Source organism: Callionymus lyra, chromosome 1, assembly GCF_982586985.1.
Source record: "Callionymus lyra chromosome 1, fCalLyr1.hap1.1, whole genome shotgun sequence".
Lineage (NCBI taxonomy): Eukaryota > Metazoa > Chordata > Actinopteri > Syngnathiformes > Callionymidae > Callionymus > Callionymus lyra.
The window spans coordinates 11,241,008-11,260,244 of NC_141818.1; the positions used below are offsets into that span (position 1 = coordinate 11,241,008).

Consider the following 19,237-nt stretch of genomic DNA (forward strand, 5'->3'; position numbering starts at 1 on the left):
AGACCCAAAACTCAGGATTAATAATTCAATGGACCCCACCTAGCAGCCCATTAACTCCAATAATGAGTTAGAAATGGACGAATCCAACACACGCTCACATGACTCGACCCACACAGAGCCATTGTTCCTCGCGTGTCTGATGCTCCTGCGTGATGTGAAGCTTCAGATCCTTCGTATGACGTCAGGTTCTTACAAACGTTACGTGATCAAAGCTTATGAAAAACATGTTTATTTTCCATAATTAACACATACAGTACAACGTTTTTGACCAACTTAAAAAAAGTGCAATATGCATTTAAACATGGAACAGTAAAAAAAAGTTACTGCATAATTAATTATAAAAGTAAATGGTCACGAGGAAGCGTCGTGACCGACTGTGATCGTAGCTTTAAAACTCATACGTGACATGAGCGTAAAAAGCATAACAGCTCGAAGCCCGACGACTCCACCGAGTCGCTCCGTTCCTCCCGGATGTGCAAAAACAAGTGACAGCATTTCAAAAAGGATTGATGGTTTTGACAGATTTGAACAGTTTTCTCCCGCACGATGTGGGGAATGGCCAAACGACTTTGGTCTTCGACGCGGTAAATAAAAAGGTTTAAAATGTTGGCAACGCTTAAGACTGAAGAATGAAAAACAGCATAGTTTCACATCTTGTCGGAGACTTGGGCCCCCGGGGGCGGGGGCCGTCATATGATGCGACTGCCGTGGATCCTCAGATCCCGTCACGCTTCATATTTTTGCATTAAGATCTTCAGCTTCGGCCTCCAATCAGGAGCAGGAGGTCGAGGACGTCAATGTTTTGGAAGATTGCATGTCAGGAACTCTGTCGGAACAAAACGCTCGTGTCGACTCGTCTTCATGGAATGAGAAGCTCCTCGTACATGTGCAGAAGAAGCTTCTTACAGAAACGCTGTGCTGAACGTCGAGATCTGGTCAGTGGCTCAAAGTCGATGGTTCAGCGACGATATTTGTGGACTACAGTACGTACCGAGAACATACAGCGGTGTGGGGGGTCAAAGGTCATCGAGCTTCCCATACCCCATGTGTTGTGCACTCTTTTGACACGGTGCCTCTCGTCTCTAAGGCACTTTATGTCCATGAATCAAAACCAGGTCGCACACACGGGTGAACGGATGGCTTTACACACGTACAGCAATACGACTGAACAGCAGTTGGAGAACGAATGTGGCAAAAGGAGAGTTTTCACCGTGACGGTTGGCGTCGTGTGTCCGTCCGTCTCTCTTCACGTTCCACTTCCGGACACACGAAGGTCAGTGGTAATGACTCGATGTGTCAACTCCTGGCGTCCTCGGGTGCGTCGGGGGTGCGCGGGGCCGCGGTCGAGGGGGACTCCCACTCGAGGCCGCGGTCCGACTCCGGCGACAGCGAGAAGAGGAGCAACGTCCCGGCGTCGGAGGAGCCGACGGAGCAGAGGTCCTCGGAGGAGAAGGTGAGGCTGCCCAGCTTGGCCAGCGAGTTGGAGCGCTTGAGCCTGGACGACACGGTCAGGCCGGCCAGACGCATGCGGGTCTCGATCTCCTGAGCCCTCTGGCGGACCAGGCCCGGCTTCCCTCTGACGCTGCGCAGGCTGTCGCTGCTGGAGCTCCGTGTCAAGGTGGAGCCGTGGGGGGACGAGGTTGGGGTGAGGATCCCAGACGCCACCACCAGAGTCTCGTTCGTCAGCGGCATGACCAGCGGCTCCAGCCGAGCCTGGCAGGGTGTGGACGTTTTCGGGGAAATCTCTTCCGTTTGATAGCGGATCTTCGAGGAGAGAGGACTTGGGTTTGAGAGCACGGACGTGTGCGGGGTCTCCTGGGTCAAACTAGAAAGCCTCTCCAGTCTCTCTGCTTGTCTTCGCACCAGACCGGAGCTCTGATGCTCCACTGTCACGTCCTGCTTCTCACCAACTTCCTCCTCCAACAATCCAGTCGGAACATCAGAGGAATCTTCAGACTGTTTCCGGTCGCTTCTGGTCGACTCTTCAACCAAATCATTGTTGTTCTTCTCTTTTGACGGAAGCAGATCTTCTCCCTCGGGCTGTGATGATGATGATGATGATGATGATGGTGACGACGATGGAACGGGAGCGGAGCAGCTGTGACAGTCGCACAGTGGACCACAGCGAGCGGCGGGACACTTGAGGCCTTCAGGTGCAGAATGGGATATTAGGACCGAAGCACTTGGAATGTTGGAGCTGAAGTTAAGGCAATGCTTGGACGCCAACGTCGGAGAGTCTACTTTTGAACTAGTCTTGGAATCCAAAGATGCAGCAGCGGAGAGAGGAAGGGAAGAAGTCACCATCACCTAAACAACAAGAAAAGAAAGAGTCAGTCTTAAGAAGAGAAGAGATGAAAACACAATAGTAAACACTTTCTTTAAGTCATACGTTAACCAATTCTGGCAGGATTACAGGGGTCTCTTGTTTATTGCAGGAGTTACCTTCTGAAAACTCCAGGCATCAAATACAATTTTCTAAGTAATGACCATTTAATTTCTCATTTCTTTAATACCCCTCAGTAATGGTAATCTAAACAGCTCCAGTAATGCTTTGCCGCCCAGCAAACCAATCAAAGCTATCCATTATTTTTGACATAGCAACATAGAAGTAGAATTTACAAAGCGTGATGTAGTGACAAACAATCACCAAATAGAGCAGTGTGTAGGGAGGCATTGTGAGAGTTCACTGGTTGGTTGGCACCAAGTAAATTAGGTGCAGTATTTATGTATTATGTGCTTATGTTGAAGTTTATCCGTTGTTCACCGGTTTATAACAGTTGGAACAAAGAAAAGGTGCTTTTCCGTTCCTGACTGCAACTAGATATAATGTAACTTAATATAAAGTATCGTTAACAAAATGAAAAAATCTGCAACAGGAAGCGGAAGGTAAACCATGATACTGCAAAGGACCAATTTTTCACGGGGGAAGAAAAGGGAAAAACTTATAATTATGTCAATATTTTACATGTTTTTTTCCAACAATTAATAAAGAAAAGCATCAGAGGCAACACAAGGGATACCACAAACACATTTTTGGGCCTTCGTGTGACCTTGAGATAACGCAAGGGTGAACAAAAATTCTCAATTTATCCTCATAAAGACGGGTTACCACATTTAGTCTCTTTAAAAATGCGTTTGAGCAGCAAACAAGGGCTTTAATCGAGAGTTACTTTGTGTGAAGTTGGTGGTGAGTGAGATCCCTGTATTATTGCAGGTGAATACCAGGAATGAAGTATGAACTCAAGGAGACTTACACTGAGGTTGTGGTCGAGATGGTTGTTATTGTTGGAATTTTCATTCAGCGACGCCAGATCCATCCCATTGCTCTCCGCATCTACGTCAACGTCTTGCGTTTCTATTTCGGCTCCTCCGCCGCCACCACTGTCGTCCGGCTGCATTAGGACTTCCATCTCCGCTTCCTCCTTTCTAGCCTCCTCTTCGTCCTCTTCTTCGACGGTGCTGAACTCGAGGCGCAGTCGCAGCTCCTCCATGGCCTCAGGGCCGCGGCCACCCGTTTGTGCGGCACTGCCCTCCGAAGATGGCCCAAAAGATGGAAGCGGCAGACCGTCGTTTCCGTCGAAGGCCTCGTCGTCCAATAACGCGTCCCGCTCAACATCCTCTATTTCAATGAATACCTTCTCCATGCCTATAAGCGGGGGTCCGCGTACGGGAGTGGACGGTTCACTGTCCAGTGCGGAGTCAGAGAGCCGACGGAAGTAATAGTTGTTGTACGCCGGGTCAATTTCCAATGTCACGGCCCGGCACGGTGAGGGGCATTTGGCAGCTTTATCAGACAGTGCTTCTTCACAGCAGGGTGACATGCCGGGCTCCGGGGTCGGGTGGTCTCCCTCCCCCCCGCCACAACACTGGGACTGCCCCTCCGTCATCTCACAGTCTCCATCAGGATGCCAGAGCTTGTTGTGCCGTTGATTACTGAAGGAAACAAATGATAAAATAGTCATAAAACAGTAATGATTCGACCACCAACATGCTCCGACGAGTCTCTACCTCGCGTCCAGGATCCCCTCGTACTCGGCCAGCTGCTTCATGAAGCCGGGGTTGGGTCTCGTGATGCTTCTTTTCTCCTTGACAAACTTGTACGCCTTCTCTAAAGACCAACCGTACTCCTTCATGGCGTAAGCGATGACCGTGGAGGCGGAGCGACTGACACCCATCTTGCAATGAACCAGACATTTGGACTGGTTCTTTCTGCGGACGTCGAGAAATCACAGCGACTCATGTCTTAATATCAATCATCATCATCATCATCATGTATTGTACATTTAAAATGTTGTAAAATCCTAAATAAATAAAGTTTAGCTTCGAGTCGCACTGTCTGAGAAAATGAATGGTTTTAAAGTACACCTTATACGCAGAAAAATCACAGAACTTCATTTACGATATTTTTCTGTTAAGTTGGATAATTTACTAACTATTGGAACTTAGTTTACAAGAATCCTTTTTTTTTCTGATTTAATGTAATGGGATTAGGAAGTGTGTGAATAGAGACAGAACCCTGTAGAGGGCAACTGATAAAGATAAAAAAATCTCAGATGTGTAACCTGTAACATGACGGTCAATTTTTTTGATGTTGACACCCCTAATATAATGTATATAAACCTCGGACTCACTTTGCTTTGATGATGAAGTTGTACGTGTCGTTCCAGTGAGCCAGCAGGTCGGTGGCGTCTTCATCGTACACACGTATGTTGTGGTAACTGAATGTACCGGGAAAGAAGTTGTCTATCTCTCTGGTGACGTTGAGAATGAAGCCCACACTGCACAGCAAAGACAGTCGTTGTTATTTCTTTAACTCACAATAAGAGTCAACCGTCATTTACCCCGTCTCTGTCAGCTCCTCTAAATTTGAAGCGTTCCATTCAGAGCCCTTAAAATAAACAAGTCCAGGTGAGTGTTAAACGTATCAAAACTACACCACTGTAGGAAATGTGTCTCACCAGGTAAACATGGTCGAAGATGAGCGTGGCTTTGTCCATCTGGCCCAAAATCAACAACATCTCATTGTCAATGAACTCTTTGTACTCCTTCAAGTTGCAGCTCATGTGTTGCTCCACCTCTGTTCGGATCTGAGACAAGATCAGATTTGATTTGACACATGTGCAAAACGCCAACACATTTTCTCATACGAGTCACATGAAATGATCTATTTTAGTCATTCAATTCTATGCTGCGTTTTATAAAGTCATGTTGTTGTTTTTTTATTTAGTTAGAGTTATGTCTGTGCAAACCTTGAACTACAAATAATCAAAAACAAATAATTATGAAGTTGCTAATGACCATGAAAATCCATATCTCTGCCAAACGTATTCCAACCATTTTCCAGATTATTATTTCACTTAAATATTCTGTTGATATTCTATTAAAAAGCTATGGTGGGGGTGTTTAATGTACCTGCTTGCATGTGACATTCTCCAGGTCCTGGCACGTCATGATGCTTCTGAGTTTGGCTTTAATAAGGCACTCTGTCCTCTCTCGCTCTGAAGGCCTGGCATACCGAGCACAAAGAGTCAATATGGATTTGTACCATGTCAACGTATCCAACAGGAAGTTAAAAACTCACTTGTCCACAAACATGGTGGGCGAGTCCGGCCGTGTCGTCTCGAGGTCTTTCATGGCGTTCCACTCGTTGATGCAGCTCTGCTCCGAGGCGATGCAGCTTTCGTAGTAGCCCATCCATGTGAGAGCCATGCCTCCGGGGAAGTAGTTGTACCTGCGCGACACCTCACATGCTTTGTGCAGCACCTGGAGGGCAGACCTAGCAGAGGACATGAGGTCAGACTCACAAAAACTAGCAAAAGAAACATGTGACGAGTGAATCCATTTAGAGAATTTTAGTAAAAAACTCCATTCACTTGGTATTGAATCAGCTCTTGGATTAATTTATATTCACTTTTTTTCACAATTAAACTAAAAAACATCACAGGGTTTAACCGTTATGAGATGCAGTTGCTACCTAGCTCCAGCAGGTGGCAGACTGACGCAACAGCATGCAGCACCCCTGCAGCTCAGCGGGACATGTGCTCCTCACATGCAACCAGGAGATTTATTGCGCTGTGTCATGACAGTATACAGTCGTAAACAGCCGATATGGCTCCAGAGGATTACTTACCACATCGCCTGCACTGACACAGGTTTGAAGACATGTGTCCGGCCCGCCGTGTTCACCGTGAAGCCCCTGAGGCAAGAACAAAACAGATGCTTACTTGCCGTATGTGTGTGTTGAGTATTTAATTTTAGCGTGAGGTGTAGCTGCAGCTTCAGATGTGTCCTCACACACAGGGTCACACACACGCAGACAGAGGGAAACTTACCCGTCACCATCCAGATGGATTTTTGTGTCACTCCAGAGAGGAAGCACCATTCCAATGGAACAGCTTTTGCTGCGGAAATTACACATACAGGTTATAAATTAAAAACACTATGTTTCTATTCTTATTTTTATTTATTTTTTGAATTGAAAGCACCCGTTTATCAGGAATGCAGTAGTTTAAAGACAAAGTACTTTTCATATTCAACTCACCAGTCTTTGCTTGTGAAGTCAATTCCTAGAAGAATGTTCTCTTCCGTGTCCTGTCGCCCGCTGGTGTACAGAACCACCATGTAGCGCACACGGTCTGACCAACCGCTCTCCAGCCGTACTGCCTGCATCGGAGAGGAAATGTTAACACAGTCATTCGGCTAATATTACTATGTAAAGGGGTCATTAAATATCAACCTTATATGGGAAAAAACTGTGTATAAAGTGGATTATACATGAGCATTAATAACTACTTGTGGCAATAACTGTATCATAGTTCATGTCTGTGGAATTCAAAACTCATAAAAACAAAAGGACCTCAACCATGGAAATCTTAGGTAGTTATTTCCTCGAGTCAATGTTTCTTTAAAAAGCTCATGTGTGGAGGCTTGTCTTCATCTGTAGGAAAACACTATTCACTTTTTGAAACCTCTCACCAGTTTAATCCGGTCCTCTGAGCGAAGAATATTAATCATCACCTGCAGATGTTGAGGTAAGTCACCTTTAAGAGGGAAACAACATAATGAAACGACGTCAGACACATCAACACATTGAAGGCCATGAAATCAAACACATTTTCACTACTCTACTAACAACTTCAATATTGAAGTATCTGCAAAACAAATGACATGATCTTTGACTAAATATAATATATTAACCTTCTAAATATCAAATGTGTGCAACATAAATGTCCATGTGGATATGGTGACCTATAAAGAAGCCAGTGATTAAGTTAAAAGATTTATTGAAGTTAACAATAAGAGCAACATTTTTACATATTTACGAGTCAATAATAAATCACACAAACTTCAGTGCATAATAAAGAAAAGGGCTTTTTTTTTAGCACTTTTGTTACTTTTGTTTCTCTGACGTTTTTAAGTGCATTCACTGTCATTCAAAATAAAACATTTGTTATTTATCAGTTGAATTGTGTGATTGTACTACATGATATACTTTTAGTAGCACACACACAACTGCTCGTAAGTCACGTGACTACATGACGGCCCGAAAATCCAATTAAAATAAATTGAATAAAATCGCAAACCTTTGCGATATGAAAATCCCTTTTTTTAAGCAACTTGGGTGATCGTTCAGCCCTTCAATGTACCCAGGGAGGAGATATAACCTGAATTTTAAAATCACTAAACGTGTGATGGAATGTTGTGGATTCTAAGTCCATATTCCTAAATCTTCTACAGATACATGTCTGGAATATACTTATGAACCTCCCAACAACCACCGCGTTCCTCTTCCTAGACCAAGACATTTGTAATGATGTTTGGCAAACACCCCTATCTAAAACGTATTGAACCAGTCTTCTGTCTGATGGTTTTATGCTGGTGTGGTTTTTACCTGCATGTTTGTGATGGGGTTGCACCTTTTGGCCCTGCTGAGTGCTGCCCTGCTGCAGGAAAAGTGCTGCCCCCTTTACCATGAAGAAACTTTCACTGAGGCTGGAAAAAAAGAAACAAAAAGAGACTTTAACCGCACAATATAAAGAAGTTGTATAACCCAAATAAATTTGAGTAGAGATTTACATTTCGTCATTCATAAGAAATGTGCTACTTTTAAGTAAATAAGTCGAATCAAATTAAAATATGCATCATAATTCTAGGTATATTGGACCTACAGCAGACATAATAAACCATGTAAATGAATGATGAAGAGCAAACAACAGTTCACACCTGCTTGTAATGGTCTAAACATTCTTATGTTAGTCCAGGGTGATGTTAACAAATGACATCATGACGTACATTAAAACAACAAACCGATGTTTCCTCCAGGCACAACTCACTCATTCCATTACACTGGAGATCGCTGTGAGCACCTTCATAAAAGGTCCTGGCAGGATGGAGCGCCGGCATTAACATGTTTAGTCAGAGACCATAAATAATAATGACTGGAGCGCAATGTAATCCAAACAACAAGGTTCTGCCAGCAGCAAAACATACTTTGCCTAAAAGCTTTTACTTTTCTTATCTTACTTATTAATGAAGGTTTCAAACTGGAGGGGGGAGGGGGGTGGATCACCTGACATTATATCTTTAATAAAGCTGATACAATTTAATGATTTTGTTTATGAATCAATAAAATAGATATATTTATCCATTTATATATTTTCACTTCAAGTCATTTACAAGACTTTCGAGAACCAAGAAGTTACGATTATAAATTCAAACTACTTAAGTTACTTTAAATAAAGCAGCTTCAATCCTGGACACTGATGCCCAGAAAGGCTGCGCCTCAATGACCAATGTGTTCACCCTCTCTCTGTTAAAGAAACTGATAGTCTACTTCACATACATTTGACATCAGTGTCTTTGGATTAAATTCAACGAGCAAAACGAACAGCCGTTCTTAATACACAAAGACTTACATGCGGTTTATCTGAGCCTGAGTGAGCACGGCGTTCTCCACGAAATAAGGCAGCACCTTCATCATGACCTTCTGGATGGGTTCTACCACCAGATGCATCCTGTAGACCGAACAAGCCCAAACCTTTTCAGCGCAATAAACCTCCACTTCATCAGCGGGAGGGGGAAGCAAAGTGTGCGAGACAAACGATGCTTCCAAGTCCTGGTTTGACAGCCTTTGAGTGACAGACTGCAGTTATCCGTTCACGCTCAGCAGAGACGTCTTCGGATTCTCCTCCCTCCTCTTCCCTCCTCCCTCTTATGAGCCGGTGTAACTATCTGCTCGACACTGTGCATCTTCAGAACTTGTCGCCCAGAGCAAACTCTCAAGCGATTTCCTTGAAACTTTCAATTGCTGACTCACAAAAAGAAACACAAGAGTGAAGGTTGGCCGGTCCAGCCAGTCAGCCGAAGACAAATCTGGCCATTTGTTTCTTTGGACTACAAACGCAGACAAAGGCAATGAAGCCAAAACTTTTTAATGGGACGTGAATGCCATCGCACGGGTCAACAGAATCCTAGGCAGTGCGTCCGGGGAGCGAGACACATGGGGGAAGCATGGACAGACAGGCCGGTGAGAACTGGCCCCTGACCAAAACTCCCAAATCTCATTATACCCCAGCTTATAAAGCAGGGATTATCTTGTCCTTCTCCTTCAGGTAGCAATGGATGTCACTTACACACTCTCATGCACCGCAAACAAACCAGTATGTGGTACAAATCCTTTGTTTGACTGAATCCTTAGGGGTTTGAGTTGCTGAGTCTTACTGAGGAGGTTTTGATCATAGCGTTCATACAGACATTGATCAGATTTTGACAACTCGGCCAACAATCTTTCAATTAATTTCAATGTAAATCATACATTGATGAGATAATGGTTATAAATCCAAACCTTCATTCATTTCAAAAATAAAAATTATTATGAGTACACTATAAGTAACCAACATGTTGGTTTAACACCAAACATGAACATTATACATGATGTGGGAGCATGAATACCTGTTCCTGATCGGTTAAAAACACAGGTCTGCTCTAAGCTTCATAGATCTAGTCCGTCTATAGTTTATTTTCAAATTTGACTTGCTACAAAAGTGATAGCAAAGCAATGAATACAGTCAACTCATAGACATTGTTCACCAAATTAATTCCAAAAACCATTGCTGCTGCATTGTTGGCTGCTGTGTGGTGACAAAAAACCCTTATTTCATAAAGGGATTTTCTTAATACAGTTCTATCATCTATCCATCTATCATCCATCTATCTACCTAAATGAAAAATAAGGCAGTGAATGTACATTTCTGGGGTCTGAGGTCACAAACTCAAACATGTTTCTACCTACGTTCAAGTTCAAGAATGTTGGTGCTACCGAGTTTCCCCAAGCAGGAAATGGACTGATTCTAGTTCAACTTGGGCCAAACTTGACCAGACGCCCTGTAAGCCTGTGCTCTGAATCATCAGGTGCAGCTGTAAGTACAGGATGAAGGTACAACGGGAACAGGTCAGCCTTGTTCATCGTTTTAGCTCGAACTTGACCTCGCTCTGGTAAAATGAGGTGGAACATCATCTTGTAAGGAAGTCTTCAATATAAACACATACATTTTAATGATTGCATTTCCTGTTATTCACAGAACAACGTAATTTAAAATAAAATCCTAATGTTCTAAAATCCAACTGTCCATAAAACTGTGAGGTAACTATCAAACAAAAAGAGCACACGCTGATCTTAAGAGTCATCCGGCTACATTTGAACATGACATAAGCCTATCAAGCATCAATTTCCTAGAAATGCAGTTGCATAATATGACAAACAATCTTGAACAATCAAAGCAATTCAGAAACAAGACCGGACCTGTACCTCTCTTATACACCTTCATCGCTCCAGGGTTAATACCTAGACACCGATGACCTATTTCAACACCACAATACGAATATATGATCAAATTTGTGTTACTTGTACAACCTTTTTGGCATTTACTGACCATTTCTAAAGTTTGGCCCCATCTGTTTATTGTGACTTGATGAGAGGGGTTTGTAAGTGGTGATCATGGGAGGATGTTATGAACAAGTCTTACTTACAAAAACACAGATAAGATGTGTAAAAATAACGATCGAAAGTGGAAAATGTTTTAAAAAGAAAAGCCAACACACCAAACTAATAAAATCCAACTATTTCTTAACACACAGATCAAGACACAAAATCACAGATATTCATAATGTATTTAAAATATGACAAAATGTTCTTATTCTTAGCGAAAACCAAAAAAAGAAGTGAAATACAATTCAAATTAAAACCGTTGAGGAAGTTATTTGTTACCAAGGTAACGGGTCCTGCGAGAATGAAACTCAACAAGTTGACGTTCAAGAACAAAATGTATCTATAAACACTGCACTTATGTGAAATTAATGAGATAATGATTCTTTTACAGATGTCAGCCAGGTTGACTCTGCCAACGAAGGCGCCAGACGGGTGTTCTATAACAGTGACTCTGTTGATCTCATTTGTGGATGCCAGCAAGTCTGCCACCCTTGCAGATTGTGCGGAATGACTCAAAGCCAAATCTGGCCCATAAATCAACAACACCTGTTTATAAACGTGGAGTATTGTACCAGGCACTAAGTCACCCACCAAATGTTCTCAGAGTAAACTTACCTTTGATTAACTCGCCGTTCGTCTTCACTCCCGAAATCCTGTAAAAGACATTAATGTAGAAATGAAAAAGCAGAAACTATGTAAAGCTATAAACAGACAATAAAGACTGCACAGACACAAAAATACACAAACCAAAAGAAAAATGTGTTCCCGATAGACGAATAATAAGATTTATTGTATGAAACATTAGAAGAAAAATGAATTACACGCTTATAAGTAAGTCATTTATATTTATAGAGCGCTTTTCTAGAGCAGGGTCACAAAGCGCTTAAACAATAGAAAATACTCAAAAATATATTCTAAAAAATACAAGATAACACCAAGAACAACACAGGAGTCCCAGAAAATCAGGGAAAAGCCTGTGTTATGTGTGATTATTTTAAAGTAGGAATACACATAAATAAAGGAGTTTTCTTTTAAGATATTGTGACTAATAATCCTCGAATAGTGCCTTTCATGATTAGAAATTTGATATGTTATTCGAAAAAAGGCTTTTTGAACTAATTTAGTCAGCGCCAGCTGTCGGACAACGTGACATCATCTAAGATTTCCACCTTCACGCTCATGATTGCAGAATGATATCCATGCACATCGTGGTATAACTGAATTATTGAGTACATTACGGGGCTGCAGGCAGTAGTACTCCAGTGCTGACACCCACCCTGCAGCCCTCATGAGGAGATGACATCATAGCTGCAGATCTGATGCTCACCTCTCAGACCAGCGGTGCTTGCACCGAGCACAGCACGCCATTGAAAGATACCTGGAGACCAGCTGCCAACTTAAACCCATGTCATCACGCAAACAAGCATGCTCATGTGGGCTCTTAAATAAAGGGATAAAGATGAGGTACATGGAGTTTGTGCAGCAGAAAACATATGGTGGTATAGCGCCACCATGTGGTTATCGTGGCGTTTGGATCATTATTTTATTTATCTTTCATTTTTTTATTTTGAGCTTAAAGAAATAATTGAGACGTCAACTATTAGGTCAATACACAGGATACTATCGTAATATTTGAAAATAAAACGTTAAGCTTAAGATTCTGATGAAGTTAAAGGGTACAGTAATAACGGAATTGTGAATATCAACGCATCTGTTTTATACATTTCTTTCCTATTTTTAACAACGTAAAAAGTATTTTTATTTTCCAAGTCGTTATTATTGACTTGTAAAATAATCCATGTCTAACAGTATTGAATGTTTATTTAAGAGGTCAGATGTGGTCACAGTTAGAACGCTGCTTCAGCAAAAACAGAAAAAAAGACTCATGACTTTATTATTATTATATTCACGTTAATATTGTTGTGTAATAAGTCATATTGTGACATTGAGTGACAAGTGGTTACAACTGTCGACAGCTTCATTCAATCTTTGGATGCTATTGCTGACATGGGTTTCCTGTTTAACTCTTTCTTCCGCTTCAGAATAACAACTGCACTTTATATTTAGGTTCACAAAGCCCCCCATTTTGTTTTGAATTAACACAATATCTTACAACTGGAAACGTTGGGCTAGTTTGAAGCTAACGAGTTAGCATGAAGTATCGACAGCTAGGTTAGCTTGCAGCACCGGACATCTCTTTTAACGTCCACCGCTATTTCCCCCCAAAACACCGAACCCCCTCACAACCGGGACCCGCCGGACGACAACCCACCTCGCCACCCGTCGTGGCGGTGGTGCTGGCGCTGGACGCAGCGCTCGGGGTCGGGGACCGCTGCAGAGTAACCAACGCCATGGCTGGAAGCTGAGGATGCACCGGCCGCCGCTGTGGCCTGGTGAGCTGCTAGCTGCTGTGGACCAGGAGCAGGAAGTGCTGCATCCTCCTCGCGCACGCGGGGACTGGAACGTGAAAACGATTTTTAAAAATTAAATATAATATTTTAAAACATATATAATGGATATTAATACATAATTCAACATGATAAATGTTTTTTATTATTTTCTTTCTGTTACTTGCCCCAGCGAGCTCGGGGTGAAGGGTCACAAACAGTTATGATAAGGAAGTATGCGACTTACATTCAAATAAGAAATATAATATTTCAATGATTTACTACAGTTAAAAGAAGATTAAATATTTACATTCGTTTCACGTCTCCTTGTCTCGTAAAAAGTCATATTGGTAAAATGTTATCTGCTTGTTATCAGCACATCCAATGGAGTTGTGCTGTGGAACATTAAAGGCTGTCGCTCTTCTACCTACTGGTAATAAGTTACTCCCAACACAAAACTTTAAAGTGTTACCTAAGATTGACACAGGGTTGGCCTTTGTAATGTCACTTGTTATATTTACTTTTTTGGATTAGAACAGACATGGGCAATTAATTATTAACTCAATTAACTCATTAAGTTTATTAATGATTAAATATTTATTTGCTTTCTTTTATATGAACTTTTCTGGGGAAATACTTTTGAAGACAAATACATATTTCTAAATTAAATGTATTAACATGACACATTACCCAATAAATAAGTAAGTAAGTAATTTATATTTATAGAGTGCTTTTCTAGACCAGGGTCACAAAACGCTTAAACAATCAAAATACTCACTAAAAAAACAAATAACAGAGAGAAAAACACAGGAGTCCCAGAAAATCAGGGAAAAGCCTGTGTTATGTGTGACTATTTTAAAGTAGGAATACACATAAATAAAGGAGTTTTCTTTTAAGATATTGTGTCTAATAATCCTCGAATAGTGCCTTTCACGACTAAAAATTCCATATCTCATTAGAAAAAAGGCTTTTTGAACGAATTTAGTCAGCGACATGGGCAATTAATTATTAACTCTATTAACTCATTAAGTCATTAAATATTTATTTTCTTTCTTTTATATGACCTTTTCTGGGGAAATACATTTGAAAACAAATACATATTTCTAAATTAAATGTATTAAAATTACACAATACCCAATAAATAAGCTTATTTCAATTTATTTTATGATGTAATGGCATCAATACTTTTGATCTTTTGCATTACGTTTTTTTTATTTTATTAACAAAAGTAACAAAACATTTTTTTTCTTAAGGATCTTCAAATAAAATGGTTGTAATATATATATAATATCCAATCACATTCACCTTTATGTTTAGTTTTTTTATTCAAATACAATATTTTCAAATTCTAATGTCTAGGCTGAGATCCCTTGCAGTTCAGGGGCCACTCCTGGAGTCTTTTTTATGACTCAATCTTCTATGGTCTCTTGGGGGAGCAGCATCACAGCAGCCGACAGAGTAAAGCTGTAGACATTATAGGAAGGCCACTTATGTCCTAGAGCGCCCCCTGGAGGAAGTGTCTATGGGATTTTCACAGCTGTAAAAATAAATAAATACATTAAGTGAGTCCTCATTATATAATGCACACAAGTCTTTCACACGCACAGGTATTGTAATACAGAAACACATCCTACTTGTATTTTACTTAAGATTTTTTAAAAAAGCATGTATATATACATACAAGTTTCCAGTGACGTCACCGGAAACTAATGAGCTGTGGCTCACGGCCACGCCTCCAGTGGTCACGTGACTGAGTTGAAGAAAAGTTGTTCACTCTCCAAAGTGAAAACACTCTCGACTCTTCTGCAGGTAAAAATCCACATTTCATATTATATTGAAGTCCTTAAAGAACACTGAAAACTTAGTCTTGCGTGGTCGCCCAGACTTACTCATGCGTTACGTTGTAGTTCTTTATATCAATGTTGTTGTTTTGATTCGCTGAATAATAATATATCATTTAATATTTTTTATCCGTGTGTTGCTTTTTTAAAACAGCTTCTATTTTTAAACGTTTTCGTTTTAGTGTAGTATTTTTTATTTCATTTTTGTAATAAATCTCTGTTGTTTTTTTTTCTCCCTCAGTCATGCGCGTGGCAGTGATCGGAGCAGGTGTCATCGGTCTGTCGACCGCCCAGAGCATCTATGAACAGTATCACTCCACTGTCTCTCCGCTCACCATCGACGTCTATGCTGACGTCTTCACTCCCTTGACCACCAGTGATGGAGCTGCAGGCTTCTGGCAGCCGTACCTGTATGACAAGGGCAACGTCCAGGAGACGTAGGTTGTTCACGTTCAACTTCTTCAAACTTTTTTTTTTCTAATGTTCTCACCTGGTGTGGATCAGAAAATGGAACAAAGAGACCTTCGACTACCTGCTGAGCTTCCTCAGTTCACCAGAGTGCGTCAAGATGGGCATATTCCTGCAGTCTGGATACAATCTTTGCACCGAACCAGGCCCAGTGAGTAACATAAATAAAATACAATAAGATGAGTTGGATGTATGTTTGTTTGTTTTTTCTGCAGGATCCATCATTTAAAGACACCGTCCTTGGCTTCAGAAATCTCACAGAAAGAGAGTTGGCGCTTTTTCCTGGATACAAGTAGGTTTATTTCAACACTACTGTATATGAATTATTTTTTATTATGAAAACACAGATATTTATTATTACTTATAATAGAAAAAACATTTTACTCTATACTAATACTGGTATTTGTATTAAATATCATTTGGTTTCATTATTTTAGTGACTCAAAAAGAAGAAGAAAATATACATTTAGGACAAGGCTCTGATGATGTTTTGTATGGTTTTTCTCACTGATAATTCTCTGTCTCAGCTATGGCTGGTTCAACACAGCTCTGATGGTTGAGGGTAAAACTTATCTGCCTTGGCTGACGGACTGGTATGTAACTTCACGTTTTCCTACAGTGAACGATCGGCTCAATTACACATTTACATGTTCAGATATCAGAATTATATTTTGGTAATAACCCATTTCCACAAGTTCTATTTTGAAAGATTGTTTTTTTAAACAGTTGAATTAAGAAATTAATTTCAATTCATCATATTATTATAGTGTGATGTTCGAAATGTAATCATTCAAAAATAAGTTTTCTAAATTCAATATATTTAAAATAAAAATGATTGAATTACATGACGCCCCCAAAAATAATTCTTTATAAACAACAATCTGAATAAAATAATTCAAAGTTTCAACGCCTGAAATGTTAAATTGAACCAATGAATTTTTTGAAATTTTCAATTTTCTCTGTACAACTTTTAGCTTACCATACTGTAATTATTACATGCAAATATAGTCCAACACAAGTGTGCAAAGGTCACAACTCTGTCTAATATTTGACTGGCGGGGTCATTCCGAGTCATAGCTTATTCTTCTAAGACCAATCCTTGTGTTTTGCTCCCCAGGTTGATCCAAAGAGGAGTGAAGTTCCACCACAAAAGAGTCACGTCTTTCAATCAGGTGTGCCAGATCATGTACAGTTTTTCTTATCAGGAAAATAATGACCAGGTCGTGAGCTCTATGTTATCTCTAACCATTTGCTTAGCTTGCTAAAGAATCTGGGGCAGATGTGATCATGAACTGCACTGGGGTCAGATCAGGTGAGCTCCAAATAGACTCGGAGCTCAAACCAGGACGTGGCCAGATAGTGAAGGTGGACGCTCCCTGGTTGAAGCATTGGATCCTCACGCACGACGCGGGGGAAGGCGTGTACAACTCCCCGTACATCATTCCAGGGTAACGTATATTAAGACGGTGATCCAGAGTACAAAAGAGGGGGGGGACGAGAAGGAGGTCACTGACCTGTGTGACTCGCCTCCCTGCAGGAGTCGCCTGGTGACGGTGGGAGGAGTGTTCCAGGTGGGAAAATGGAATCTACAGAACAACTCCATCGATCATAAGAACATCTGGGATCGGGCGTGTCAGCTGGAGCCGAGCCTCAAGGTGAAGTTTCCAGTTTGCGTCATCATCCTTACTTCTTTAAAGTTCAACTAATGTGTTGATTTAAGTGTGTCTTAAATAGATCTTAGACTCTATTGTATCACCAGTATGTGTTTGTTTGTACAAAACTCTCTTTTCATTGAAATATTTACATTAGAAAATGTGCTTAAGCCCCGCCCACTGAAAACACTTGCCTACCATAACCACGCCCACTGTGCTGTGATTGGTCAAACGTTGACATTTGTCACCATGCGTCATCAATCCTGGAAGTCTACACCTCTAAAGGACTCTTTGTATAAACAAGGCGGGGCATGATCACAGCTGGCTGGAGGAGGAGTGAAGTTATTATTACATCATAATGGACTCCACTCTCGTAACCTCTCGTTCGCTGAGATTTCAGACGGGGGAGAACTTTTTAAAGTAATAAGTTCAAAACATGGACATGATGAGAGACTTACTGCGTCGTGGAGCGGAAGACTTTAACATTTGAAACATGTGAGTGAGTCAGGAATGTTGGAGTTTGACATTAGTTATTCTTTAAAAAGTAACTAGTTACTGGTGCACAGGCAGGTGAAATTAAAGCAAATTTGACTGACAGATGGCAGTTTATATAATACTGAGGACCTGAAAATGACGTTTTTTTGAGGAAGTAATTTGTTATAGCACTCGTGACCTCAAAATGTAACATTAGTCAGTTACTTCCAACAGTGGTCGTCATGTGTTTTTGAGTGGTCATAATGTTTCTGCAAAAAAACTGAAACGGTTCATAAAGATGTCTTTTTCTTCGACCCCAGCATGCCACGATCGTGGAGGACTGGACCGGTCTCAGGCCTGTCCGCAACAAAGTCCGACTGGAGCGACAAACCGACTGGCAAGGCCCGTTTCCGGTCGAGGTAAAAACAAACATGTGATACGTGTGTCCGAGGAAACTGACCGAGTTTCATGGTGTTCACTCAGGTGATCCACAACTACGGTCACGGCGGGTTCGGACTCACCATCCACCGAGGCTGCGCTCAAGAAGCAGCCAGACTGTTGGGCCAGGTCGTGCAAGAAAAGGGGTTTGGACCTAAAGCTCGACTTTGACACTCGTCTTAGCACAGAGGTCTCAGACTCACCAGACCATCTGCAGCTCATCACATGATAATTCCTTTTGATTACTACGTTTCTATGAGTGCTGGCCGATCCAAGAACTCCGTCCTTTTACCATGTTTAAGAAGTATAATCACATAAAATGGTACTATTTAAACAGATCTTATTATACGGTAAGGTTAAGATTGAACAGGTTTTGTGTTTTAAAAATGTAGATGAAATTAGTAAAAAATGGCACAAATTCATAGTGAGACAACAAGGAAATCCACAAAACATTAAGCAACAAAACATACATCATATTTATGTCGTACAGCAGAAATTCACTGCTGGTCCACGACCAGTTGAGTTCGAGACCCCCCTGATCTGGACGAAGACACGGATTCGATTGAACTCTTCTTTTTAGCTCACTTTTAAAATAACCACATGGACTCGTTCTTCTCGTCGAAGGCTTGTTTACTACAGCTACACCCAGTGACAACTGTAACATCAGACCAACACCTTCAAACCATCTTCCTCACAGACATTTAAAAAAAAAAAACCTTCTTGGTACAAAAGCTAAGATGACAGTTAACCAGATATTGTGTTTAGAGCCACGGATACTTTACACTTTATGTACGACACTTTTCTCCAGCTATTTTTTTTTTTAATCACACTATTAAAATGGAACTTTCTAGATTTCTGCACTTTCTGTCTTGTTTTAGTTCAAAGCTGTTCTCTGTGAATCAAAGAGGAATGTAACGAATGTAACCAGGAACAGAATGTGTTGTGAAACAATAAAAAATAAATAAAGAATATGTGATATGTTTACTTGTC

The 19,237-nt window shown here is 41.1% G+C and overlaps 2 protein-coding genes across 3 annotated transcripts; one reads left to right on the plus strand and one right to left on the minus strand.

The window, feature by feature from the left end:
• Nucleotides 1-258: 258 nt before the first annotated feature.
• Nucleotides 259-13,398, minus strand: ssh1a (slingshot protein phosphatase 1a). 2 transcript variants are annotated; one of them, XM_087793056.1, is made up of 15 exons: nt 13,260-13,398; nt 11,603-11,640; nt 7,892-7,992; nt 6,976-7,040; nt 6,542-6,663; nt 6,333-6,401; nt 6,131-6,196; nt 5,582-5,776; nt 5,413-5,506; nt 4,959-5,087; nt 4,842-4,888; nt 4,632-4,778; nt 4,009-4,209; nt 3,255-3,933; nt 259-2,307 (listed from the first exon to the last, which is right to left on the minus strand). In XM_087793056.1, exons 1-15 carry the CDS (start codon nt 13,338-13,340, stop codon nt 1,297-1,299), a joined length of 3,045 nt encoding a protein of 1,014 aa, XP_087649182.1. In that variant the 5' UTR covers nt 13,341-13,398; the 3' UTR covers nt 259-1,296. The 2 variants fall into 2 exon arrangements, with proteins under 2 accessions (XP_087649182.1, XP_087649190.1); XM_087793064.1 differs by lacking the exons at nt 11,603-11,640; nt 13,260-13,398 and adding an exon at nt 8,916-9,065.
• A 1,721-nt stretch (nt 13,399-15,119) lies between these two features.
• Nucleotides 15,120-19,216, plus strand: LOC148087945 (D-amino-acid oxidase-like). Its single transcript, XM_087793091.1, has 10 exons — nt 15,120-15,183; nt 15,457-15,652; nt 15,720-15,834; nt 15,899-15,975; nt 16,211-16,276; nt 16,801-16,855; nt 16,941-17,131; nt 17,221-17,338; nt 18,130-18,228; nt 18,293-19,216. The coding sequence occupies exons 2-10, from the start codon at nt 15,459-15,461 to the stop codon at nt 18,416-18,418; spliced, it is 1,041 nt and encodes a 346-aa protein (XP_087649217.1). The 5' UTR covers nt 15,120-15,183; nt 15,457-15,458; the 3' UTR covers nt 18,419-19,216.
• Nucleotides 19,217-19,237: the final 21 nt, after the last annotated feature.